Source organism: Mus musculus, chromosome 13 (genome assembly GCF_000001635.26).
Source record: "Mus musculus strain C57BL/6J chromosome 13, GRCm38.p6 C57BL/6J".
NCBI classification, from domain to species: domain Eukaryota; kingdom Metazoa; phylum Chordata; class Mammalia; order Rodentia; family Muridae; genus Mus; species Mus musculus.
In genome coordinates this window covers 17,642,896-17,669,991 of record NC_000079.6, presented here as the reverse complement: position 1 = coordinate 17,669,991, position 27,096 = coordinate 17,642,896, and the positions used below count along the sequence as shown (strand labels likewise).

The window sequence follows — 27,096 nt, the reverse complement described above, 5'->3', positions numbered from 1 at the left end:
CAATGGAGGGACTGGGACACTAACTCAGCCACCAAATATTCGATCTACAATTTGTCCTGCATACAAGATGTATAGGGATAAAGATGGAGCAGAAATTGAGGGAAATGACTGGCACAGCTTGAGACCCATGCCATGAGAGGGAGCCCACCCCTGACACTAGTAGTGATATTCTGATATCCTTGCAGACTGGAGCTTAACTGTCATCAGAGAGGCTTCACTCAGGAACTGATGCAAACAGTTGCAAAGACCCACAGCCAAACATTAAGTGGTGCTTGGGGAATCCTTTGGAAGATGGGAAGATGGGGGCGGAGGGGGGAAGGGAAGGATTGAAGGAGCCAGAAGGTTCAAGGATACCACAAGAAAACCTACAGAATCAACTAACTTCTGCCTATTGGGGCTCATAGAGACTAAACTGCCAATCAGAGAGCATGTATAAGAAGGACCTAAGCCCTCTGCACATACATAACAGTTGTTCAGCCGGGTCTTCATGTGGGACTCCCAACAGCAGGAACAGGGCTGTATCTGACTCTGTTGCTTGCCTTTGGATATCTTTCCTCTAACTGGGCTGCCTTGCATGGTCTCAGTAGAAGATGAACCTAGCGTTACTTCAACTTGATATGCCAAGGCTGGTCTGGTGTATATCCATGGGAGTCCTACCCTTTTCTGGGGAGAGGAGGGGTGTATGGGTGGGGGAGAAGGTGAAAGGCAGGGACTGGGAGGAAAGGAGGGAAGGAAAGCTGGGGTTGGCATGTAAAGTAGAAATAACAAAAAAGCTAAATTTAGATAAATTCTTTGTCACTTTTAAAAAAACCTATCTATCTGCCTACCTATCTGTCTGTCTGTCTATTTTTCCCCACATAGGTTATTTTTTTACTAGTCATTTTATTTGTTTACATTTCAAATGATATCGCCCTTCCTGGTTACCCATGCACAAAACCCCTACCCTGTAGCCCCTCTCCACTTCTCTTTGCCTCTATGAGGGTGCTCCTTCACCTACTCACTCACTCCCGCCTGCCTCACTGCTCTAGCAACTCCCTAAGCTATGGCATCAAACCTCCACAGGACCCAGGTCCTCCCCTCTTACTGATGCCAGATAAGGCAGTCCTCTGCTACATATGCATCTGGAGCTATGGATTCCTCCATGTATACTCTTTGGTTGGTGGTTTAGTCCCTGGGAGCTTTGTGTGGTCCAGTTAGTTGATATTGCTGTTCTTCCTATGGGATTGCAATCCTCTTCAGCTCCTTCAGTCCTCCCCCTAACTTTTCCATTGGGGTCCCTAGACTCAGTCTGATTGCTGGCTGTGACTATCTGGATCTGTATTAGTCAGGTACTGGCAGAAACTCTCAGGAGACAGCCATACCAGGCTCCTGACAGCAAGCACTTCTTGGCATCAGCAATAGTGTCAGGGTTTGATGTCTGCAGATGGAATGGATCCCTAGGTGGGGCAGTCTCTGGATGGCCTTTCCTTCAGACTCTGTTCCATTTTTTTTTTTTTTTGTACCTGTCTTTCCTTTGGACAGGAACATTTCTGGGTTAACAATTTTGAGATGGGTGGGTGGCCTCATCCCTCAACTAGGGGCTGTGCCTATCTATTGGAAATGGTTCTATCTCCTCTTTGCTCTGTATTTTGGCTAATTTCATCCATTTGGGTCCTGGGAGCCTCTCACGTCCCTGGCCTCTGGGACTTTCTAGTGGTTACCCCCAGATCCCCATCCCCCAGTGCTACACATTTCTATTCAATTTCCTGACTTTCTGTGTTTCTCTCCTATCTTTTCCAATACCTGATTCTGCCCCCTTTTATCCCTCCCCCCTCATCTCTTCCTCCCAGGTTCCTCTCTCCCTCTACCTTCTGTGATTATTTTGTTCCCCCTACTATGTAGGATTGAAGCATCCACACTTTGGTCTTCCTTCTTAAGCTCCATATGATTTGTGAGTTGTATCGTAGGTATTCTGAGCTTATGGGCTAATATCCACATATTAGTGAATACATACCATGTGTGTTCTTTTGTTACTGGGTTACCTCACTCAGGATAATATTTTCTAGTTCCATTTATTTGCCTGAAAATTTCATGAAGTCATTGTTTTTAATAGTTGAGTAGTACTCCATTATATAAATGTACCATATTATCTGTATCCATTCTTCTGTTGAGGGACATCTGGGTTCTTTCCAGCTTCTGGCTATTATAAATAAGGCTGCTATGAACATAGTGGAGCATGTGTCTTTGTTATATGTTAGAGCACCTTTTGGATATATGCCCAGTAGTGGTGTGCTGGATCTTCAGGTAGAACTATTTCCAATTTTCTGAGGAACCACCAGATTGATTTCCAAAATGGTTGTCTTTGGAAACTACCAGCTTTCAGTCTCACCAAAAGTGGAGGAGTGTTCCTCTTTTCTCCACATCTGCTGTCACATGAGTTCTTGATCTTAGTCATTCTGATTGGTGTGAGGTGGAATCTCAGGCTCATTTTGATTTGCATTTGCCTGATGACTAAGGATATTGAACATTTCTTTAAGTGCCATTTGAGATTCCTCAGTTGAGAATTCTTTCTTTAGCTCGGTACCCCATTTTTAAGAGGATTATTTAGTTTTCTGGAGTCTAACTTCTTAAATTCTTTGTAAATATTTTGATATTAAATCTTTATTGGATATACGGCTGATAAAGATCTTTTCCAAATCTGTGAGTTTATTGTTTTTTTCCTATTGACAGTGTCCTTTGCCTTACAGAAGCGTTACAACTTTATGAGGTCCCATTTATTGATTTTTAATCTTAGAGCATGAACCATTGGTGTTCTCTTCAGGAAATTTCCCCCTGTGCCCATGTATTTGGGATTCTTCCCCACTTTGTCTTCTATCAGATTCAGTGTCTCTGGTTTTATGTAGAGGTCCTTAATTCACTTGGGCTTGAGCTTTGTACTAGGGGATAAGACTGGATCAATTTGCATTCTTCTACATGCTGAGCACCAGTTGTGCCAGCACCATTTGTTGAAAATGCTGTCTTTTTTCCACTGGATGGTTTTAGCTCCTCTGTCAAAGATCAAGTGACCATAGGTGTGTGGGTTGATTTCCTAGTCTTCTGTTCTTTTCCATTGATCTGTCTGCCTGTCTCTATGTGGTGTTTATCATTGTTGCTTTTTAGCACAGCTTGCGATCAGGGATGCTGATTCCCCCAGTTCTTTTATTGTTGAGAATAGGTTTCGATATCCTGTTTTGTTTTTGTTTTTGTTATTCCAGATGGATTTGAGAATTGTTCTTTCTATCTCAGTGTAGAATTGAATTGGAATTTTGATGGGGATTGTATTGACTCTTGCTTTTGGTAACATGGCCATTTTTACTATGTTAATCCTGCCAATCCATGAGCATGGGAGATCTTTCCATCTTCTGAGGTCTTCCATTTCTTTCTTCAGAGACTTGAAGTTCTTGTCATAGAGATCTTACACTTGTTTGGTTAGAGTCACACCAAGGCATTTTATACTATTTGTGACTATTGTGAAGGGTGTTGTTTCCCTAATTTCTTTCTCAGCCCATTTATCCTTTGTGTAGAGAAAGCCTACTAATTTGTTAGAGTTAATTTTCTATCCAGCCACTTTGCTGAAGTTGTTTATCAGGTTTAGGAGTTCTCTGGTAGAATTTTTGGGGTCGCTTATGTATACTATCATATCACCCACAAATAGTGATATCTTGACTTCCTCTTTCCCAATTTGTATCCCTTTGATCTCCTTTTATTGTCTAATTGCTCTGGCTAGACCCTTGAGGACTATATTGAATAGATAGGGGGAGAGTAGGCAGCTTTGTCTTATCCCTGATTTTAGTGGAATTATGTCACATTTCTCTCCATTTAATTTGATATTGGCTGTTGGTTTGCTGTATATTGTTTTTACTGTGTTTAGGTATAGGCCTTGAATTCCTGATCTTTGTAATACTATTAACTTGAAGGGGTGTTGTATTTTGTCAAATGCTTTTTCAGCCTCTAATGTGGGTTTTTTTTTTTTTTGATGGATTTCTATATATTGAACCATCCCTGTATCCCTGAGATGAAACCTACTTGATCACAGTGAATGATGGTTTTGTTTTGTTTTTTAATTTGAATTTTATTTTTTTAGAGAATATTTTTTTATTTATATGTCAAATATTTTTCCAGGTCTCCCCTTCAGAAACCCCCAATTTGACCCCCTCTTTCTCCTACCTCTATGAGAGTGCTCCCCAACCCCCCCCACCCACTCCTGTCTTTCCACCCTAGCATTTCCCTACACTGGGGTGTTGAACACCCTCAGGCCCAAGGGCCTCTCCTCAGACTGATGTCCAACAAAGTCATCCTCTGCCACACATGCAGCCAGAAACATGGGTCCCTCCATGTGTATTCTTTCGTTGGTGGTCCAGTCCACAGGAGCTCGGGGGTGGGGGTGAGGTTCTAGCCTGTTGACACTGTTGCTTCCTCCCTAGGGCTTCAAACCCCTTTAGCCTCATCAGTCCTTTCTCCAGCTCCTCCATCTGGGGCACCCCACCCCTGCTCATCTTATCTTCATGAGACGGAATTCTAGGTCTTAATCTTGCTTTTCAGGTGTATTGGGGGGGGGGGTGCGGTATCCAGGGCTTGCTGTGGTGGGAGAACTGGGTTCTGATGTTGCTAAGTAGCATTGGTTTCTATTGCTTATGTTCTTGCATTTGCCTCTTGTCATCCTGTTATGTCTGGTGTTAATTGGTCTTGCTATTTCTGGCTGGAACCTGTTCCTCCTGCAAGCCAAGCCCATGATCCTGTATGTGTCAGAATTCCTGGGGGTCAAACTATTTCTGGGTGTGGGTGGGGCAGCCTGGAACATGGTCTCCACAACTGGACGCAGGTACAAACTGGAAGGAACCCTCCGGCTGGGCGGGGTTTCCTGGGTTCCCTGGGTCCTGGAGGGTCCCAGTTAGGCTAAGTAATGAGGCAGGGATTGGGGCCTCACCTGTGATCCTGAATGTGTCAAAACTTCTGAGGGTCAAGCCGGGAGTGGTGGCACACGCCTTTAATCACAGTACTTGGGAGGCAGAGGCAGGCGAATTTCTGAGTTCGAGGCCAGCCTGGTCTACAGAGTGAGTTCCAGGACAGCCAGAGCTACACAAAGAAACCCTGTCTCGAAAAACCAAAACCAAAACCAAACAAAAACAAAAACAAAAACAAACAAACAAAAAACCTCCTCCTGAGGGTCAAGCTGTCTCTTGGTGTGGGCTGAGTGGGTGGGGATACAGAGCACAGGCTCCTCTCCCTGGTGCAGGTGCAAACCGCAAGGAATGTGTATCTCTGGTTGGGCGGGGTTCCTGCATCCCCTGGGTTCTGCGGGTCCCAGTTAGGCCAGGTATTGGGGTGGGGCTTGGGGCCTTACCTGTTATCCTAGATCACAGACCCTAGACCTAGAACTCCTGGGTGTCAGACGTCTCTCGGTCCTATCTATCTATTTAATTATAGCATCTCTTTACGTAACCCATCTGGTCTGGAGTCTCAAAGTCTCAAACACACTCTAGGATGTGATATCTTTTTAGTTCATCCTTTTCTTCTTTGCCTATCAATAAACATCCTCTGTGTACACATTTCTCATTTTATTTGGTGCCTTCTTAGCATTTTGGCAACTTGTTAGTTTATGCTATTATCGATAAAATGCTCATGAAAGTGCCAATGTAGCATACCCCTTTTCTCCAACAAGCACTTGGGCATAGTACCTATTATTCTTGTTCTTTAACTATACTTTAACTTGTTCATTTTGGAGTTTTCAAAAATTATTGATATTCTTTGTGGTGGTGCACAGCTGTAACCCCAGCACTATGGAAGTGGGAGTAGAAGGATCATTAGTTGAAGGTCATTATTTACCACCCAATGAGTTCTAGTCCAGCGTGTGCTAAATGAGAATGTTCCTCAAAAATGATGAAATCACATTATCATTTGCTTTCAAAGATTTGATTCTTAAAGGGTGGAGACATAATTCGCAAATCATCGAGAATGGTCTAGTATAGTACCGTAGTACAGATTCATAAGACTCAAAAAAGACAATATAATATAATAATATGTCCTTAATACTTTACAGTAAATGATAAACCCTATAATGCAGAATACTTGGGAGATTCAATTTATTTCTAAATAGATTTTCACAAGAGCCCAAAGTAATTAGCAAAAGATTCTCATAGCACCAAGGTGAATATTACCATTCATCTGAGCCTTGTCAGTTTCCACGGGCAGAACCTCTCAGGCCCTGCTTTCCAGAGGCAATGCCTCACCTACTCAGGGTTATGTACCCAGTAAGTGACATGTGCCACCTTTTGTCTGTTGCTTATGCTGGGGAATTCTGAGCACCCCACCTCCCACAGTCCAGGTTCGTTAAAGTTCTAGCTTTCTTTTTGCAATCCTATTCCTCTTGTTTTTTTTTTTTTTTAGGGTCTGAGGGAAGGAGGGACACACACACACACACACACACACACACACACACTCGAGTACATTTTCTTGACATCATACCTGATATCGAGTTAACATTTGTATTTGTATTGATCTCTGGATTCTCTGTTCCTACCTAGTAGGTACTGAGAATAAGGGCAGACTGCTACACCCACCTGAATTTTATATTTTTTGCTATCATGGGGTTCTGGGGATTTGAACTACGGTAAAAAACCAACAAACATATTACTTACTGATGGGCCATTTCCCCAGCCTCTGTTTGGCTTATTAGATTTTTATTACAGAAATATTTTATAGATTATTAGTTATTATTGTATGCTCAACCCTTTAGGCAAATTTATATATGCTCACATTATTATTCTGATTTAAATAATATATAACATCTCTTTTGTTTACTTTATAGTTTTATTTCCCATTCAGTGGCAAGAAATTATCAAGGAACTGACTAACATGCTTGCCAAAAACTGACCCCCTCCAAGTTTGCTAGTTATCAATTTTAAAGAGTACTAGCAAAATATTTCCTTTGGATTTTGACCTTCAACACTGTAAGTTAGTGAAAGCACATAGGGAGTGATTTGGCAGTTGGTATTAGAAAGTGGAGGTCTGGTAAGTTGTATTAAGGTACAGAAAACTCCCAGCGGATGAGGATCCACTAGGATGAGTTGACCTTCTTCAGGTACCTGGGAGTGTGCACAGAAGTGAGCCTGTCGGTTTGCAATTAATAGCTCATATTATCATTTACAGGAGCTGGTGATGACACACGATCTTGGGGACCTCCTTTTGTGAACACTGAAAGTACATATTTTCTTAGTGTTAATCGAAATAAAAAAGTAAGACTATTTCCTGTTTTTGCTTTATTCGTGTAATTCTATGGCAGTTACAACACTTTTGCTATCATGGCTTGCTTTTTGATATGTAACTAATATTTCAAGTTTCATGATCACATGTAAGCAATAAAATTTTTTACTAGTCCTCCTCTACTAAATAACTTAAGAAATTATGAGAATTTGTAATGGAAATATTCTGTGAAAAACAAATAATTTGGTTCCTTACATTTATTCTCTTACGTTGGTATTATACAGTATTGCTACTGAAAAGTATGTACTATGTATGCTTCTTGGTGTCAGATAAACATTTTGATTGTAACTAAAGTCAATAATGATTACCTATTTATTCATAAAGGTACTAAGCTTGCCATATAATGAGAATTTGTGTTATATGAATGGCTCTGTTGTTGAACTGACAGTAATGATGAAAACGTTTATGAACACAGTCTAATGTTGACATTTTGATTTTTAGAGTATAGCTGTTAATATCAAGGATCCAAGAGGAGTGAGAATCGTCAAAGAGGTACAGTATGTGAAAAGGCTCCTTAGTGTTTAGGTTCTTATGAGGGAATTGGTTACCTGCGAAAGGGTCTAAAACATTGCTTTATTGCCAATCTGTAAGTGGTGGCTAAAAATCCAATTTAGTAATTTGAGTTGTCTTTGTTTTGGGTGGCTTGTTTCTCACTAGTGTTTTGGATTCAAAATCCAATTAAAATATAATTATGTCCCCCCACCTCCTTCTTTCTACCTTTCCCATGTCCCTTCCCTACTTTGTCTCAAATTCATGGTCTCTCTGTTTTTTAAATCACTACTTATATGCACGTACATATGTCAGTAAATATAAAAGGCAACCCACTGGATCCAGGAAGTATGGCTTGTGTGTGTATTTGAGTTGACATTGTTTAAGCAAGCATAGTGCTCTCAATAGTTTCTTATAGGTTGCATGTAATTAAAATCATAGGGTTATAGATTGAGTTTTTAAAAAGATTTATTTATTATATATTTTATGCATATGAGTACACCACCATTGCTCTCTTCAGAGACACCAGAAGACGTCATCAGATCCCATTACAGATGGTTGTGAGCCACCATGTGGTTGCTGGGAATTGAACTTAGGACCTCTGGAAGAGTAGTTGGTGCTCTTAACCGCTGAGCCATCTCTCCAGCCTGATTGAGTTCTTTTGACATCAGATTCTAGTCTTCAGTATTATACTTATAGTTTCCTCTCAAAGCATAACTTTTTGTATAAATGAAGTATTAGAATCTTAATTTTTGGGCCAGTGAAATGGGTGAAGCAGTAAAGGTGCCAAGAGGATCTGAGTTCAATCGTAAGACCCACATTATGGAAAGAAAGAGCCAATTCCCTTATATTGTACCCTGACTTCCACATGCATGTGTGCCATGAGAACGACCATACACATTCAAATAAGTAAATAGATGAACAAACAAATAAATAGTTTTTGTTTTAGTTTGAGTTTTCAAGACAGGCTTTCTCTGTATAGCCCTGCCTGTCCTGGAACTCATTCTCCAGACGAGGCAGGCCTTGAACTCAGAGATACCCTGTGTCAGCTTCCTGTGTGCTGGTATTAAAGTTGTGCGCCATTTGTGAATAAAACATAATAAGTACATAAATGTGATTTTGTTTGTTTGTATTTAAATAAAAAAGAATATTGCCATGGAAGGTGATTGAGTGGCCTCAAATATAAATGACACACATAAGATCATGTAGCTCATGTTGATTTGGCATAAAGCTAACACATTTGTAGTGAACTGCAACAAGTTATTGAACAAACTGTTTGTGGGCTATATTGATGTGATAATGAACTTTTGATCACAACAACAAAACTTCAGCCAATCTTAGGCTACCAGTTGGTCAGGTGGTTGTTTTCTGCATGTGATTTCTTCCTGTTGTTTATAAGTGTTGCCTATCCACATTGCTCTGGTCTTGCGCACGCTGGACTGGCCAGCAGTAACAACGCTGCAACAGGATCCTTCTGCACATGTTTATTGGGAGAGCTTGATTGCAGAGGCGAAGAGACCCCGAGCCCAGAACTGGTGCTGCTTATATAGGCCTAGGAGAGGCGTGTCTCACACCCGGATTGGTTATGCACTATGCCTCATTTGCATGTTCCTCATCTGATTGGCTACCCTCTCTCAGTACCTCACAGAACCTCATTAACATACCTCATTTGCATGTCTCACATCTGATTGGTTATATTCTCAGTACCTCATTAACGTGCCCGGGCCAGGCAGTGACTTGGCAAAAAGCTTTACTGCATATGTACACATTGGTTGTTTGTCCAAACTTATGCGTGGTAGCCAGCAGTAGCCAGCGCCACTCTGCAACAGCACATGTGGCTTCCCACACTATGGAAGCCCTTTGGATTTCTCCCAGTTCTCAACACTGCCTAATGCATTCATTTTAGAACTAAATTTTGTTAAATTTAATATTCACTTTAATTAAGCTTTTGGTTTTTCTTTTAACATAAGTCAGGGTGAAATCCAATATTTGAACATGGGATCACATGTTTTAGAGAAACCAAGTGTTCACTGGCATACTTAGCATGTTCTTTTCCCAAGGTAGCATTGCATAGTGGGTAAGAGTATGCATCTTGACATGAGATTTGAACTCTGCCTCTTTTTCTTTCAAGCTATGTAAATTTAGGTAGATTATTTTTTTATGCCTCAGTGTTCTCAGTAGTAAGATCTTAACTGTATCCTCTTCCCATGGTGCTTAGAATTTTGGAACACTTCTAAACAACAAGAAGAAATCACATAACAACCACCTGACCAACTGGTAGCCTAAGATTGGCCGAGATTTTGTTGTTGTGATCAAAAGTTCCTTTGGATTAAATGCTTAAAAGAGCTCTTGCTGGACAGCACCCACTCATTATGATTTGTTATTTCCTGATGCAAATGTGGTTGGCTGCATCATGTGAGATAATCATATTTGTCATCATTAAGCTTTTCAACTCATTTTTATGGATTTGTATCCATTTGGTTAGGGAACCAAGTTTCGAGTTTTAATTAAAAAATTTTTTTTTAGTCAAATTACTCTTTTTAAAAAAGAATCAACTTCACCTATATTGTTATAAATTATTTTCTTTTTTTCTTTTTGGTTTTTCGAGACAAGGTTTCCCTGTGTAGCCCTGGATGTCCTGGAACTGACTCTGTAGACCAGGCTGGCCTTGAACTCAGAAATCTGCCTGCCTCTGCCTCCCAAGTGCTGGGATTAAAGGCATGCACCACCACGCCCAGCACTGTTATAAAATTTTAAGAGCCTCTTCTGTGATTCACCTGTAGAATCTTGCCAAAGAACCCAAACAGCAGTCTTCTGTCATTAACACATCAAATACAGTTGAGCCTACTAGATTTTGTGATCCAAGTGGCACGATAGCACATATAGCATACTGAACCTGGTGAAAAGCTTTCCCTGGTCTAGACTCTGTTAAAAACTAGCAACTTCCAGCTCATTTGCTATAAGGTCTGGAGTAACACAATAAAATGAGGAATGTATTTTCTCTAGAATAGGCCCACTAAGCCCTGTGCTTTCTTGGTGGTAGAAGGGGCAGGGTGCAAGTACATAATCTTCACCTTAGAAAGGATATCTCAGTCTTAAACCATTGAAACCCTAGACATTTTACTGAGATAGAAAGCTCTTGAGTTTTGATGCATTTATTTGTCATCTTCTCATGGACTCTTTACCAAAGAGTCCAGAATGGTTGATATTTTCTGTTCACTTTATCAAATAACATGATGCCATGAATGTAATGGAGCAGTATAACAACCTGTAGCCAAGGCAAGCAATATGACATAAGGATACATAATGGATTCTTGAAGTAGAAGTGTTAAGGTATTCTACTAGCATTGCCAGGTATAAACATTACTTCTGGGAGTCTTTATGGACAGAATGATGATAGAAGTATCTGTACGACCTGCATTCCTGGTACCAGGAGGTAGGTAACTCTGTTCAGGCAAGGAAACCACTCCTTGATAACTGTAGTGACATGTGTAATAAGTCCTTTATTTCTGGCTTTAAGTGAAATGTAAAGTCTTTGTGTCTGGCTTTGAGTGAAGTATTTCAGCAAAGCCTTTGCCATGTTTGACTTAATCAGTAGAGGCAGAGAACTTGTTTTGAGACAGTTTGAACCTTGAAGAAATGTTGTCTCTCTGGAAAGTCTGCACTTATACAGCTTATAGCTGTGTAAACCTTGGTCCTAGAACACTCCTGGCAAACTTGGGAGTTCTTACTTCTGATTATGGCTAGCCGTGGTCAATAGGGACTGAGAATTGTCTGAGTTTTCTTCTCTCTAGGCAGCAAGGGCAAGCAAGATACTTTGATAGTTAAAACCATTACCAGCCTCAATTAACCTTGTGCTATGACTGAGTAGAAATAACTAGACTGAGCTAGCTGAGCTGAGGGTCAGTCTTTTCCAAGATGATTAACCCTCTGTTCCTTTGGAAAATGAAGGCTTAGCATCTTGGTGAGCCCCTCTACTGCATCTCCTATAACCAACATACATCAATATGTAACAGCTGATTGGAGTCAGTACTTGATTAAATTTGCAATAATCAATTGCCATTCTCCCTGATATATCCATCTTCTGCACAGGCCTAATAGCAGAGGTAGAGGGATATGTAGTGGAAACTACCACCCTTGCCTCTTTTAGGACCTTAACGGTGGAGTAATCATTTTCAGGGATGTGAAATGTTTTGGGTTCACTAATTTTTCTGAGGCAGGTTAATGACTTTCATTTGGCCTTTCTAATCATAATGTCTCTCATTCCACAGATCAGGGAATGTGAAGATTCAACAAACTTCTAAGTGTATCTATCCCAGTTATATATTTGGGAATGGGAAAATATACTCAGGGGAGTTCAGAAACCCACTGGACCTGCTGTAATTCAGACTTTGGTTATAACTTCATTGATCATCTGACCTTTATAAAGTCCCACTTTAACCGGAGGGCTACAACAGTGTTGGGGGTCTCCAAGGACTAATTAAGATCTAGTGTCTAGTAGGCCCTGAATGGCCTGATTATTTAATTTTCTCCAGTGTATGGTTACCCAAGCAGAAGTCTCTCCTTCAGGGGAAGAATGGGAGAGTCATTAGTACTTTTTTTTTTTTTTTTTTTTAAAGTTCTAAGCCAGATCCTTCATCAAGTAGAACCAGCCTCTAGTTTGTTTGAGTTTTGTCTCTAAACTGATTCATGTCTGGAATTTGCTTGAAGGGCCGTCTTTGTTTCTGTGATCCTGGGTAGTGTTGGTTCTTTTGCTTAGGATGTTTTCTGCTTTTACAAATTGAACAAGAATGTAGGCTTCTTTTCTACTTCACTTTTAGGAATACCATGGGTATTAACAATTAATTAGCTAGTGCCAAAGATCTATGCAAATGAGGCCATTATGAACACTACTTTGCTTGTAGTGCTCACTACACTAAAAATGTTAACCTTGCCTTTGTTGACTCAGGGCTGCCATTTGGCCTTTGCTATTTGAGGGTCTAAGTAGCCCCATTCCATCTAAGTTATGCAGTTGAGCAACTGAAGATCCCTGTGTGAGGTTGGGCATTAAGAGACGAGCAGTCCTAAAGTGCTTCACTTTGCTGGTGTTCCTCTTACGCCATTAGGGAGGGCATACCTTCTGGACCCTCTAGAGGTACAAGCTTCTGTTCTCTATCTAATACTTGGATAGGTTCTATTTTCATCTTCCTTCTTGATTTCTTTCCTTCTTTTAATTGGATATCTTATTTATTTACATTTCAAGTGTTAACCTCTTTCCTGGTTTCCCCTCCGCAAACCCCTTATCCCATCTCCCTTACCCCTGCTTCTATGAGGGTGCTCCCCCCACCCACCCACCTCACCATCCTGGCATTCCTCTACACTGGGGCATCGATCCTTCACAGGACCAAGGGCCTCTCCTCCCATTGATGGCAGACACCTTCTTGATTTCTTGTGTTGTTTATTTTACATTAGTTTGACTATGCACTAGAGTTTCTTTTGCTGTTGATCTGTAGCAGCAACTCTCAACTTGTGGCCCATGGCCCCTTTGGAGGTCAAATATTAGATATCCTGCATATTAGATATTTACATTGTGATTTGTAATAGTATCAAAACTACAGTTATAAGTAGAAATGAAATAATTTTATGGCTGGGGGTCACCATAACATGACGAACTGCATTAAAGGGTCACTACATTAGGTAGGTTGAGAACCACTCATCTGTAGTCTTATTTCATTGTATTAGATAGACTACAACTAGTTATTTTACAGTATTAGTAAAGATTTTCTTTGTGTTTTAACATATGTCCTATTTTAGAGAAAATTCCTTTGGCTGCTGAGGAAAACAAAATGTGTACTCTGTAATATTTGGATGGAATATTCTATAGATATCTGTTACACAACTTGGTGCATGGCAAATTAGACAGGGTTCTCTACAGGAACAGAACTCTTAGAATGAATCAATCACCTACCTGTTTATCTATCTATCTATCTATCTATCTATCTATCTATCTATCCATCCATCATCTATCTATCTATCTATCTATCTATCTATCTATCTATCTATCTATCTATCCATCATCTATCTATTCAGCTATCATTTACCTGTCATCTATCTGTATTTATCTATCATATCTATCATCTATATCTACCTATCTTATACCATATCTATTTATATTTATGTATCTTATCAGATCATATTATATCTATCTATATCTGTCATCTTTGTCTTATATCTTATCTATCATCTACTATATGAATTAACATTTATCATATATCATATCATTTCATATCTGTCTATCTATCTATCTATCTATCTATCTATCTATCTATCTATCTAGGATCTATCTATCTATCTATCTATCTATCTATCTATCTATTGGAGTATCTTAGAGGCTGTGGTACTGATAGTCTAATAGTGGCTGTCTTCTGACAGTCTAATAATTCAGTCAGTATTCAAGGCTCAAAGTCTTAGCTGATATTAGTAGGCTCTGATACTAGTGAAGGAATGAACTTCCAGCAAGAATGAGGCAAAACCCAAAAGCTTCCTTCTTCCATATCCTTTTCCAAAGCAGCCAATAGAAGATTTGGCTGAGATTTAGGGCAAGTCTTCTGAACTGAAATAATTTGGATTTAAGGTGAGCCTTTCCACCTCAAAGGATCCAGTCAAGAAAAATCCTTTAAGGTATGCCCAGCTGCTTGGGTTTTATGACAGGATGTTCTGTCTAGTTGGTGAGAGTAGGGTGTTAGTCTGTGACTTTACATCCACTAATAGTAGTTTAATAAAATTGGGTTAACCTTTGGATGTATATCTTTAGAATTGCAATATCCTCTTGATGGAGTGGTTTGTTGATCAGTATGAAGCAACATTCTTTATCTTTTCCTAGTTGCTATCCTAATAGCTTTGTCAGATATCATAACAGTGACACCCACTCATTTCCTGGGTCCAGTTACTTGGAATACCTTTTTCTGTCCTTCCAGCCTAAGGAAATGAGTGTCTATTGTTATGCAGTACATTCCTTAGAGGCAACAAATAGCTGATATCTGCTTTTTTATTCAATTTACTAGTCCGTGTTTTTTAATTGATAAATTAAGACCGCTAATATTCATAGTTGCTGAAAGCTATGTGTTGTTTACTGCCATTTTTGCTCATTGTTTTCAGTCTTTGTTTTTATGTTCTCTTCCTCTCTTGTTTAGCTATTACCCTAGCATTGCTGATTATTTCCTATGGCCTTTACTTTCCCTTCATCTTGAAGAGCTCCATCTCCTGTAGAGTTGGCTTAGTGGTATAAATTTCTATAGTCTAACTTCATTACAGGAAAGCTCTTATTTTTCCTTCATTTATGGCAGAGAGAGTTTCTGGGTATAGTCGTTTGGGTCAGTTTTTTTTTTTTTTTTTTAAATTTCAGTAGCAAAACAACTAACATTCCAAGACCCCTGACTTTAAATTTTCAGTTGACCAATTTAGTATTATTCTCATGAGCCTGCCTTTATTTGTGACTCAGTCCATCTGTGTTACTGCTTTTAGTTACTCCCTTTGTTCTGTGTGTTCAGTGTTTTGATTATATTATGATTATGAATTTCTTTGCTCTTGTCTGCCTGATGTTTTACTGCCTATTGTATATCTGGATTGACATTTCTTTTGCTAAAGAGATGGGAGATTGGGAGAAATTTATTATGGTTCTTAATTTTTCCTTTTTCCTTAGAACTAGAGTCTTCTTTTTCTATGCATGGATTCGATCTTTTGTGTTGTGTATGCCTTGGAATACCCCTCACACTTTTTTATAATTTTACCTTCATCCTTGTTAGGGTGTCCTCCACCTCGTGTTCAAGCTCATATAGCCTGTCCTTTCTAAATGCATTCTATTGCTGAGGCTTTCCATGATTTTTTTCTTTTGTATTTGATCTACTATTTTTTAATTTCCAGTGATCTAGGCTTGCTTTTCTTCAGGATTTTTATCTTTTCCTTGGATTCCTCTTCCACACCCTGTATCACTTTCCTTACTTCTTCCATCTTTTTATGCCATTGAACATACCTATAATTATTTTTTTCTCGGTTAGTGATTTCATCTAATTCTCTCTTAGTTGGTCATATTATACAGTGCTAAGACACTAATTTTTGGTGGAGTTATAATGTCCTGGGTTTTGTGTTTCTTAGGTTACTGGGTTGGGATTTCTTTGTTTTGGTTTATTACTTTTCAGCTAAAGTTGAAGCATTTGCAATGTTCTGAAGGAAGATGAAATTTTGTAACTTGTTTAGGAGCCCACGGCCGGGATCTGGGACTGAGAACAAAGCAGAACAGCCCCCAGGCAGGCCAAGGCAGGGCTGTTGTTAAGGCATTCGTAAGAACATCTTGGCCATAAAGATGAAAAGGTATTCAAGGACAAATGGGGCTACATTATCTAAAGTCCACACCATCTGGCCGGAACCTCCTGTCTGTCCATTACCCCTTGGCGCCAAGTAAAATCACATAAATCAACTGGTTGTTAGATAAGTCCCAAGCCCACCGGAACAAAGCTCTGATGCCCCCTTTTTGCTGACATGTAATCTTTCTGTTAATGAATCAATCCTGTGCCTTTTGTCAAAATTCCTTGTACTCCCAACCTTTTGCTTCTTTAAAAGCCCCTAGCCTCCGAGTCTCGTGGTCGACTCCCCTGCCTCCTGCGTGAGGTACGTGTCGGCCCAGAGATCTGCCAAATAAACCTCATGCGTCTTGCAACAAGAGAGGATTTTTGTGTTCGTGGGTGCTTCCTGTTCCTGGATTAGAGCGGGGTCCCTAAATTTGGGGTCCTACAGTTCTGGTGGGACTTGGACATGGTAGAGTTGCATGTGTGGTTCAGAAAATAATTTCTCAGTCCAGGAGCTCAAGGTGCCTAGTGTAAATTCTGTGTTTTTCCTTGAATAGGTATTAACTGGTGCCGCAGACCCATTTTGGTTCCTGTCTGTATAGAAGGAGTCTCTAGTTGCAGGTGGACAAGGAGTTGGCGAATGAATGACAAACAGAAGCAACACAAGAGATTGTGTAAAATCTGAATGTAGTTTGTCAAGTCGAGCATCAAACTTTTCATACAGAAGAATAATAAGAAACCAGGTGAAATACATCCACTGAGTTATAGTGACACGAAACATAAGGAATGTATACATCAAAAGATGGCAGGGACCAGGCTGCTGCTGTTTACCACTAAGAAGGGAGCCAGGTGTAATGCTAGTCTATTGTTAAGCCCACCACCAGGAGTTCTAGTGAAGAAACCTGACTCAGGGGGATTCCCTAACTCTTTCATGGTAAACCCACCTATTCGCTAGGCCAGTCCCTTGTCTGGGTAAGACTGGCTATTGTCCCAAGTAAACACTCTGCAGACTAGCCCTGAGCTATTCTAGTTCTGTTCTTTGTAATGCCTAATTAGTTTCACCGTTCTCTACTAGCAGTAAATTTGAATGTTACTGAATAGATAACATTCTTACTGATTTCCTACTGAATTCCAATCTCTTTGGCTTCAAGCATTTTCTAAGACGTTGGAACACTGGTGGAGGCTTACTTATGTCAGAATTCAATCTTTAAAGGCACTTATAATAAAATAATACTAAAAGAGAGCATGTGGATCCATACACCAGACTATTGCAGGGATAGGGTATGAGGGTTATGAGAATGCCTGGTTCCAGGAGGTTGAGTTTCCTTGAAACTCCCTGCCTCATGAGTGCTTCCAGGCTTCTCAGCCTGCCAAGCAGACTTCACTGGAGTGTGCATAGCAAACTGGGAGAGTTATAAGAGATGTTGGATATGACCACATTCAATTGTCATACTAGCCAGTTCACAACATTGACTCCTTTGATTTCAATACTGTTGGAGATAAATAACCCCAGGCAGTATAGGAGTATACTTCCAATTTAGTAATAAGATCAGGAGTAGAAAGGAAGTGGAGTGAGTAAGGTTAAATGTTAGATTCACCTGGAAAAGACAAAAAGGATGTGGTAAAGTCGTCAGGAGGGGAAAACTGGGACAATGTTAAGATCCACAAAATTTTAACATTTTTAAAGCTGTGGAAGGTTACAATTAAGATGTATAAACAAAGGCGGGTAAGGTTGAGGAAAAGAAGAAAAGATGCAAGAATAAGTTGGGGAGGCACATATAAGATGTTGCTGCATAATCCAGTAAAGAGTACCTTCTAGTAACCAGGATGCATAAACACAAATAATAGTTCTAAGTCATAATAGCAGTAAACCAGCAAACCAGCCAACCAACCAACCAACCAGCCAGCCAGCCAACCAATCAACCAACACACTGAGGCATATATACGACAGTAGAAATTAAATAAAAGAATGAATAAATAAACAAATAAGCAAATAAAAATAAAAATAAAATACTGATGAGGTGAATTGTTGGCACAGGTATCCAAGTTGAAAAGCTGTAGTTTCAAATCCCACTGTCTCTAGCTGACTCCATGCAGTACTGTGTATGATAATGAGAGTGGAAGCCATCAGTCTCTGCGGCCTCAGGATTTTTTGGGCTCTCTTGCATGTGGAAATCAGAATGTAAATTCTTTTTTGATAGTTCTCTCAGAAGAGTCTTTCCTTGTGTCTCCTGTGCCACTTAAAACCCTAGTTCTTAGGCTGTGTGTGGTGGTAATGCCTTTTACCCTATCATCTAGGAGGCAGAGGCAGGCAGATCTCTGAGATTGAGGCCTGTCTGGTTTGTATTTAGAGAGTTCCAGGCCACAGAGTATAGCATTATGAAGCCCTGCCTCAAAAACCAAGCCAAACCAAACCAAACCAAAGCCCAATCCATGGTAACTACCACTTCAACTATCACTCCCCTCAAAATCTAGTCTTTGTTCCACTGTAGATGTTGTCTCTCAACAGTTTCCACATCACTGAATCCTGTATGTTTTCTATTTCCCTAGTTTAGAGGTAGTCTGATGGCAATGTATACTCTGGTGACAGTGGCTCTGAGTTTCCAAATTGTTCAGTTCACAGAAAGTCTGGGGTCACCAAACTGGAGGCTCAGCAAGAGTCTTTGTTGTTTTGTTTTAAATTAAAAAATTTTGATTTCATCCCCATTCTCAGGCTCTTACTTTCTTTCTGGCTTCTCTGAAATGTTCCCAGAGCCTTGGTAATGTTGGAATTGGTGTCTCATTTAGAGCTGAACACCAAGTCTTTAATCCTTAGCACTGCGATTAGTTACACACCTCTCCATTGACTGCTATCCAGTGCAAATGAAGCATCTTTGATGAAAATTGAGAGCAGTCTAGGTCTATGGATATAAACAAATATCTATAAGACAGTTTCACAAAATGAGCACTTAGCAAAATAACAATATCAGGTTCTACAATGGTCATTTAAAATTTATTCATTTAGTTTTAATTTTTAAACATTTTGATACAGGCTCTTTTTAAAAATGGTACCTGTAAGTGCTTTGATGAGAGTTTTCTGGTGCTGCTCTTCACTATTCTAGTCACCATATGTGCCTATGCTTTGGCTTCCCCTGTTTTTCTCCTCTCCATAGCATCATAGCATGCTATTGAACATATGGTGAAGATTTCCTGTGTCCCCTGCTGTCTGCTGTTGGTCTTCCTGCTTTCTGGCTGTGTACTTACTCAAACCAAACCAGTTCCCCAAGATAAACTGGACTATGTTTCTTTGTAAACTTTTTCTTTCAGTTGATATTCAGTTTAGTTTTTTCTAAATTGTTCTTCATTATTGCTTGATTGCATTTTCAACAAATGGTGCTGGCACAACTACCGGTTATCATGTAGAAGATTGAGAATTGATCCATTCTTATCTCCTTGTACAAAACTCCACATAAAACCAGAGACACTGAAATTTATAGAGGAGAAAGTGGGGAAAACCCTCGAAGATATGGGCACAGGGGAAAAATTCCTAAAGAGAACAGCAATGGCCTGTGCTGTAAGATCAAGAATCGACAAATGGGACCCCATAGCCACTCTTATAAAGGGCAACTTTTAATTGGGACTTGCTTGCAGCTTCAGAGGTTCAGTCCATTATTATTGTGGTGGGAAGCATAGCAGCATCTAGGCAGGTGTGGTGCTGGAGAAGCTCAGAGTTTTATCTCTTATTCCGAAGGCAAACAGGAGAAGACTGAATCCCCAGGCAGCTAAAAGGAGGACCTCAAAGACCACCCCCACAGTGATACACTTTATCCTACAAGGTCACGCCTATTCTAACAAGGCCACACCTCTTAACAGTGACAATCCCTGGGAAAAGCATATTCAAACTACCACATATCCCAGTTGAGGTAACCTAGACCCAGAAAGACAAATGAGGTATGTATTCAGTTATAAGTGGATATTGTCTATTAAGTAAATGATAAGCTAAGATCCACAGACCCAGGAAGGTTAGGTAAAGAGCAGAGCTCTAGAGAGGATTCATGGTTGTCCCCGGGAAATGGAAATAAGAAAAATACTATGGGTAGACTAAGGACAGATGGGAACAGGGTGGAGGAGTTGGGGGTGGGGGTTACATGGGGATGGTAAGGGATGGAGGAGGAGAATTCAGGGAGAGACAGCTAGAATTAGAGGTTGTTTGGGGGCTGGTGTGGAAATTTAGTGCATTGAAACTTCCTGGAATATATGAGAGTGATCCTAGTGAGGATATAGACTCTGAACTGAATAATTTTAGTAGTCAGTCAAGGCTTCTAAGTGATGGGACTGTGTTGCATTCAGTTGAGTTGTTGGCCAAGAGTGTCCATGGAGATCCCTGTGGTGGTTTGAATATCCTTGTCCTAGGGAGTGGCACTATTAGGAATGGCCTTGTTGAAGTAGGTGTGGCCTTGTTGGATGAAGTGTGTCACTGTGGGGGTGGTCTTCGAGACCCTCCTCTTAGCTGCCTGAGGAGTTGGTCTTCTGTTTGCCTTCAGAACAAGATGCAGAACTTTCAGTTCCTTCTGTGCCATTCCTTCCTAGAAGCTGCCATGTTCCCACTTTGATGATAATGGACTGAAACTCTGAATCTATAAGCCAGCCCCAATTAAATGTTGTCATTTATAAGAGTTGCTGTGGTCATACTGTCTCTTCACGGCAATAGAAACCCTAACTAAGACAATCACTAAACAACTCAGGATAATACTTGGAGAGAGCAAAAATCTGACAGTGGAACCCCATTGCTGAGGACAACATTTACACAGTTTGTTGAATGTGGAGAGGTCTAGCTTGTGCCTGCATGGAGACTTATCCCTATGATTTTATTCTGCAGGCTATGGAAAGAGAATCCTGATGCCAACTCAGTTACGAAACTCTTGACCTATATTATCTGTCCTGCTTGAAAGATGTGCTGGGGCAATGGTAGCACAGAACTTGTGGAAGTGGCCAACCAATGTCTGGTTTAACTTAAGGCCCATGCCAGGAGAGGGATCCCATGCCCTGTAATGTCTGTATGGCCAGAAACCAGAGACATGTTAGCTTAGAGACCTAGGGTAAAACCAAATAGGACCGGTAAAAACAATCAGTGAAATGATTTCTAATGATATTCTACTATACTCATAAATTAGTGCCTTTTCCAGTTATCAGAGAGGCTTTTCCAGCAGCAGATGGGAATAGGTTTAGAGACCCACAGTCAGACATTATGTAGAAAGAGGAAATCTAAGTTGGAAGTTTCCTTTGGGTCCCTCCCCTTGGATTTCATAGAAACCCATTGAAGAGTGGGACTGTAGGAGTCAGAGGGGATGGAGGAACTAAGCCTCCCACCCCTATCCTGCTGTCCCAACTATTCTGGGCTCTACTTCATCCTTTCTTTTCCAATGTACAGCACCTGGACACCCGAAGGGAGAAAGTAGAATGCAGAACCACAAGGGAGTGAGTGTGTCTCTGACTCTTTTTCCTGTTCTTGGGACAGTTTTTCATTGGGTTGTCTTGTCTAGCCTTAATTTGAGGGCTTTTTGCTTTGTTTTATTGCATCTTGTTTCATTCTGTTTGGTTGTTGTGTCTTGGAGGCATGCTCTTTTCTGAAGGAAAAGAGAAGGGGAGTGGATCTGAGGAAGAAAAGATGTGTGGAGGAGCTGGGAGGATTTGAGCAACGGAAAACTGTTGATTAGGATATATTGTGTATGTCAGGATGTATATAACAGAAAAAAATCCCTTCATTAAAAACATGGCCAAACAGTTTTGATTATTCCATTTAATAATTGTGTGTTTAAATGTATGTGGGTATGTTAGTGCCACAGAACATATTAGATATTAGAGAATCACTTGTGAGAGTCAGTTATCTTCTTCTTCCATGTAGGCTTTGGGTATCAAACTCAAGTTGTTGGGGTTTTTTGGGATTCCTCCATAGATTTAAAAAAAATAATGCTTATTGTCTATTATTTTGTGTGTACTGGTTTCTTGCCTGCCTGTTTGTTCATCCACCATATATATGAGCTGCCTGTAGAAGCCAGAAAAAGTCTTGAATTCCGCTGCTACTGTAACTTTCATGTGGATGCTGGCAACTGAACTTGGGTCTTCTAGAAGTGCAGCAGACTGCTCTTAATCACTGACTCATCCCTTTGCTCCTCCCATAAGGTTTTAAATAGAAAATTATTTAATGACATTTACATAATTAAGACACTATGTCAATTATTATATAGTACAAATGCAGTAGACATCAATATAACTGCCTATATATACTTGATATAGTATTTTTTCTATAGTATCTGCAGGAATGATTTTTAAGTACTAGATCAACAAAATTTGTATAATAAACTAAGATGTAGCTAAAGTGTCTATTATATTTAATAGCAACATTTCCTTTCCATTCTCCTATAAAATATTTGTTAGATATTTTAATATCATCAACATTAATAAATGCTCTTATATCAAGGCTCATCTAGTGTGGTATTAGTATTTGTTGTCAACTCAATGCAACCAAGAGTCATCTCGGAAGAGAGAACCTCAATTGAGGAATTGCCTAGATCAGATCGGCCCGTTGCCATGTCTATGAGAAGTTGTCTTCACAATTGATGTGAGAGGGCCCTTTCCAGTGTGAGTGGTACCATCCCTAGGCATGTGGTTCTGGGCTGTATAAAAACGTTATCTGGGCATGAGCCAGAGAGTAAGTCAGTAACCATCTTAAGGGTTCTTTGGAAAGTCAGTTGTGTTGGATGATATTTTGATAAAGCAGACATGTGAAGGCATTTTTAGCTCAACTGGACATAGGTAAAAGGATGTTTGAAAGGATGTTGCACTAAGGCAGTCTCAGGAAGAAATGTTTCACTGAAGCAGACACAGGAGAAAGAATGCTTTGCTAATGACATACATGTATTGGTCTACCTTACAGTGTATAGTTGAGTTCCAATTGTTGGGACTCCATAGAAAGAAACACTCCAAAAAACTGGTGGTGTGCTGTGGTTTCTTGCTGCTTCTGCAGACTAAGGCCAATTGGCAGAGTGACATCAGCTGAGACAGACTCACATGCTGAGGCAATACATGTGCTGAGGCAAGACCCCTGGAGGACAAGTGATGTTTGGAGGAGTATAAATAGAACTCAATCAACTGTGAGATGGGCTTGCTGGTAGAGCTAGCTGTGCATTGCTCGTTGGTTTCGAGTCTCTGCTGATCTTCATTTCATCGAGAGAAGGCACAGCCGAGGACGTCTGGTACTCCTGGTTGCCTGAATCCCTTCTGCTGACTCATGCCATTTGACCAGGGCCTAGCTGCTCCTGCTAAGTCGTGTCACCACTGCTACTAAAACAACATTACTGAACTGGACTGCTGGTATATCCAGGAAATGTTTGTGAGTGGATTGAGCTGCAGCTGCTGACCCGTGAACTGAACTGCTGGTTTCCTGACAATGCAGATGGGATTTTTTTCCAAAGAATCATTTCTAAATAGGTTTACTTCCCCTGTATCCTTTCTTTTCCACTACCTTTGGTGGGTGGTGGGATAGAAGGGAGGTTAAAATGTTTAAGAACCATCATTAAAAGAAGACTTTGAAAAATTCAAGTTACAGCATCTTTCCTCCATGGTTTCTGCTTGATTTCCTGCTCTACTTCCCTTAATGATATGATAGATTATACCTGGAAGTGTAATCCAAAGAAACAATTTCCTCCACTAGGTTGATTTTGCTCAGAGTATTTAATCATAGCATTAGAATAATATACTTGGAGTATGCTGTATCACTCGCCCATACGAGAAGTTTATCAACTTAACTTGGGATTTGGAAAGGATACTTTTATAGTGTGATATTTCAGTTGCACACCTGCATCTTCTCTGTCTTTATTTGTTATTATTTGAATATATTTTGAATGTGGTTCCAAAGGGTCCTGTTTTGGAGGCTTAGTCCTCAGTACATGAATACTGGGAGAGATTGGAACATGATAGAGGTAGAATATAGTGGAAATAAAAGATGGAAGGTGGTTGGGACACAGGAATATCTGTCCTCAAAAGAAAGAAAGGCAGTTCTCATGGAACTGCAGTTTTTATTTGAGTAATGAAGTCCTATTTTCCATCTTCCTATCCTACAATTTATTCTTTTTTTTTACTAGCTATTTTCTTTATTTACATTTCAAATGTTATCCCCTTTCCTAGTTTCCCCTCTGAAAATCCCCTATCTCCTCCCACCTCCCCCTGTTCCCAACCCACCCACTCCTATTCCTGGCTCTGGCATTCCACTATACTGGGGCATAGAACTTTGACAGGACGTAAGGCCTCTCCTGCCATTGATGACCGACTAGGCCATCCTCTGCTACATATGCAGCTGGAGCTATAAGTTCCACCACATGTTTTCTTTGATTGGTCCTTTCTTTTCTTTGATCCTTCTTGAGTAAACTTCATACATTGTGACGCTTGTTATTCATGAAATCCTCACTCATTTCAGCTGATGCTTATGTTTCACCTTCAGACCTCTAAAGAGTAAGGAAAATAAGTCCCTGCTCTGGAGTAGTGTCTCCAGAGAGGTCACGTACTTGAATGGTGCTTTTATTTCTAGAGCTTCAAAGGATGACAGGGTCTCTACTTGAGATGCTTGCTAAGATGCATCCCTTCAGTTGTTGAAAATCAGAACAAAATACAGTTTAACACAGAATTTTATATATTTACGTTTTATTTTATTCTTTTGAGCCTATATTTAGACAGACCATGTTTAGTAAATGTTTCTTATATTTGCAGGGTACAAAATCTATTTAATAGTATACATTTACAAAACATTATAACCATGGTTTTCTTGACAGTAGCAGTTCAAGTAATTGATCAGATCTTTTATGTATACATAAACATACTTTATTTATCCTGAAAAAATTTTCTGGATTCTTCCAATGTGAGAATTGAAATTGAAGTTAAAATTCTATTATGTGGGAAGAGTTGTTAAAGGTTTGGCAGTACCTCAAAAAAATCTGATTAATTTTTACCTCTTTCTTCAGCTTGCAGCCATTTGTGATGTGTTTGTGGAAAACTATGTTCCTGGGAAACTTTCTGAGATGGGCCTAGGATATGAAGATATAGATAAGATTGCTCCTCACATCATCTACTGCTCCATCACAGGTATTTCAACCCTGAACTGTCCTTCTATAAGAAACCCATCACTTCTTCCCAAGCCTCAGAGACTGCTGAACAGAATTATTAAGGACCTTTGACCTAAATTGAACAGTTTCATAGATTTATTGGATATTTGTGTTTCTTTTCTGAATTGGCAAATTTACATTTATACCTAACTATAGTAAAGGTCAAAGGGATTTTTAGGCCTTCAGTTATTATTGAAATATCTCCTCCCCCAATTCTCAAATTCTGTAGGTTTTTTTTCCCCCCAGAGTTTTACATAGTCCATGCTGGCCCTGAAACATCTTTGCTGTAGTTGAAGATGATCTTGAATTCATGATCCACTTTTCTCCATTTCCTGAGTGCTAGGCTTACAAGTGTGTGTGTGCTACCATAATGGCTTCAAACTGTGTGATTTAGTGAAGAAAAGGCCGTGGAGAAAAACCATATGATCTCATAGTTGTCAGCTAAGAGGAAAATGTGTGGATCACATGGTTTTAGAGGTCGGGATAGGAGACTCAGGAGGAAAGGGGACAGGCAGTATGGAGAAAAATCCCAACTCTCTCATCATTCTATATTTTCCTTCATCACCACCTCCTGACAGTCTTTAGAGTAATATTTGTACCAAATCCTGGATGGCTGAGGGACATGAGGTTATACAACTATTAAATAGTAAATAGCTTTAAAACCCAAGCTTCTTACATTAAAAATGTTAAATATTCTTATCCACCACAGAAGTGAAAATCAAACTTACATTGAGCTTCTGGGTCTCCCAGCAAGAATGCCTATTGTTAAGAAAACAAGCAGCAGGACATTTGGTGGGGATGAGGGGGGAAGGGCAACTCTCGTACACTTTTGATGAGAATACGAATTTTTGTGGCTACTATGGAAATCACTAAGGATGGTATCTCAAAAAATTTAAATTGGGAATAACATATGATCCAGGTGGATATATGCCAAAATGGATCAAAGTCAGCATAAGCTAGAGCTATCTCATAGTGCTTATTACTGTGCTATTCATAATAACAGTGCTCTGAAATCAACACAGGTTGACTATGAACAAATGACACATGAATAAAGAAAATGTAGTGTAGGGACACAATTAAGTTTTAATTAACTATAAAGAAGAAAGAAATCATGTCAATTAGAGGAAAATGGATGAAAGTAGAGATCATTATGTTAAACAAAATAAGACTCAGATAGACAAATATTGCATGTTTTCTCTCGTATATGATCTAGAGTATTAACATTATGAAAGCATAGGAGAGGCTCTTTGGAAAGAAGAATGGTATTGTCAGGAAGGGGTAGGAAATTGTACTATGGGTAAATATCAAAATTAATAAATATATGAAAATTATATCATGAAACTTGTTATTTTGTAAATTACTGTAAACCTAGGTTTCTTGGTGCACTATTAAGCAATTCATTACCTTCCATACTTATGACAGTCATTCTGAAGTGCTGCCTTAGGCTTTTGATTGCTGTAATGAAACACCCTGAACATTTTGAGGTGTAAAGGGTTCATTTCATCTTAGATCTTGTAGTTCATCATCTAGATGGGCCCACTTACCTCAGTCATCAAGAAAATGCACCAGAGGCTTGCCCACAGGCCAATCTGGTGAGGATATTATCTCAACTGGGGTTCCCAATTCCCATATGACTTAGCTTGGGTCATGTTGGCAAAAACTGGTCACCAGAAGGACTAACACACACTTTGTGACTATAGGACACTGAGCACCTCTCTCTGAGATTTGTTTTGACTGCTCTCTTTCATTTGCTGTTAATCATATTTGCACCGTAGAAGTGAGGAGGAGAGCAGCTAGTCAGAAGGTCTAGTCAACGGATTCTTTGGAAGCAGAAGTCATCATCATCTGTGAGTTGTGAGGCTGTG

General features: G+C 39.9%; 1 protein-coding gene across 2 annotated transcripts in view; it reads left to right on the top strand.

Moving 5' to 3' along the window:
• Positions 1-27,096, top strand: part of Sugct (succinyl-CoA glutarate-CoA transferase) — an 837,324-nt gene that overhangs the window by 24,804 nt on the left and 785,424 nt on the right. For both annotated transcript variants that reach the window (NM_138654.3, XM_011244290.3), the window contains exons 4-6: positions 7,168-7,253; positions 7,723-7,773; positions 25,091-25,211. In NM_138654.3, coding sequence (NP_619595.3) covers positions 7,168-7,253; positions 7,723-7,773; positions 25,091-25,211 — 258 coding nt within the window. The remainder of the gene's footprint in view (positions 1-7,167; positions 7,254-7,722; positions 7,774-25,090; positions 25,212-27,096) is intronic.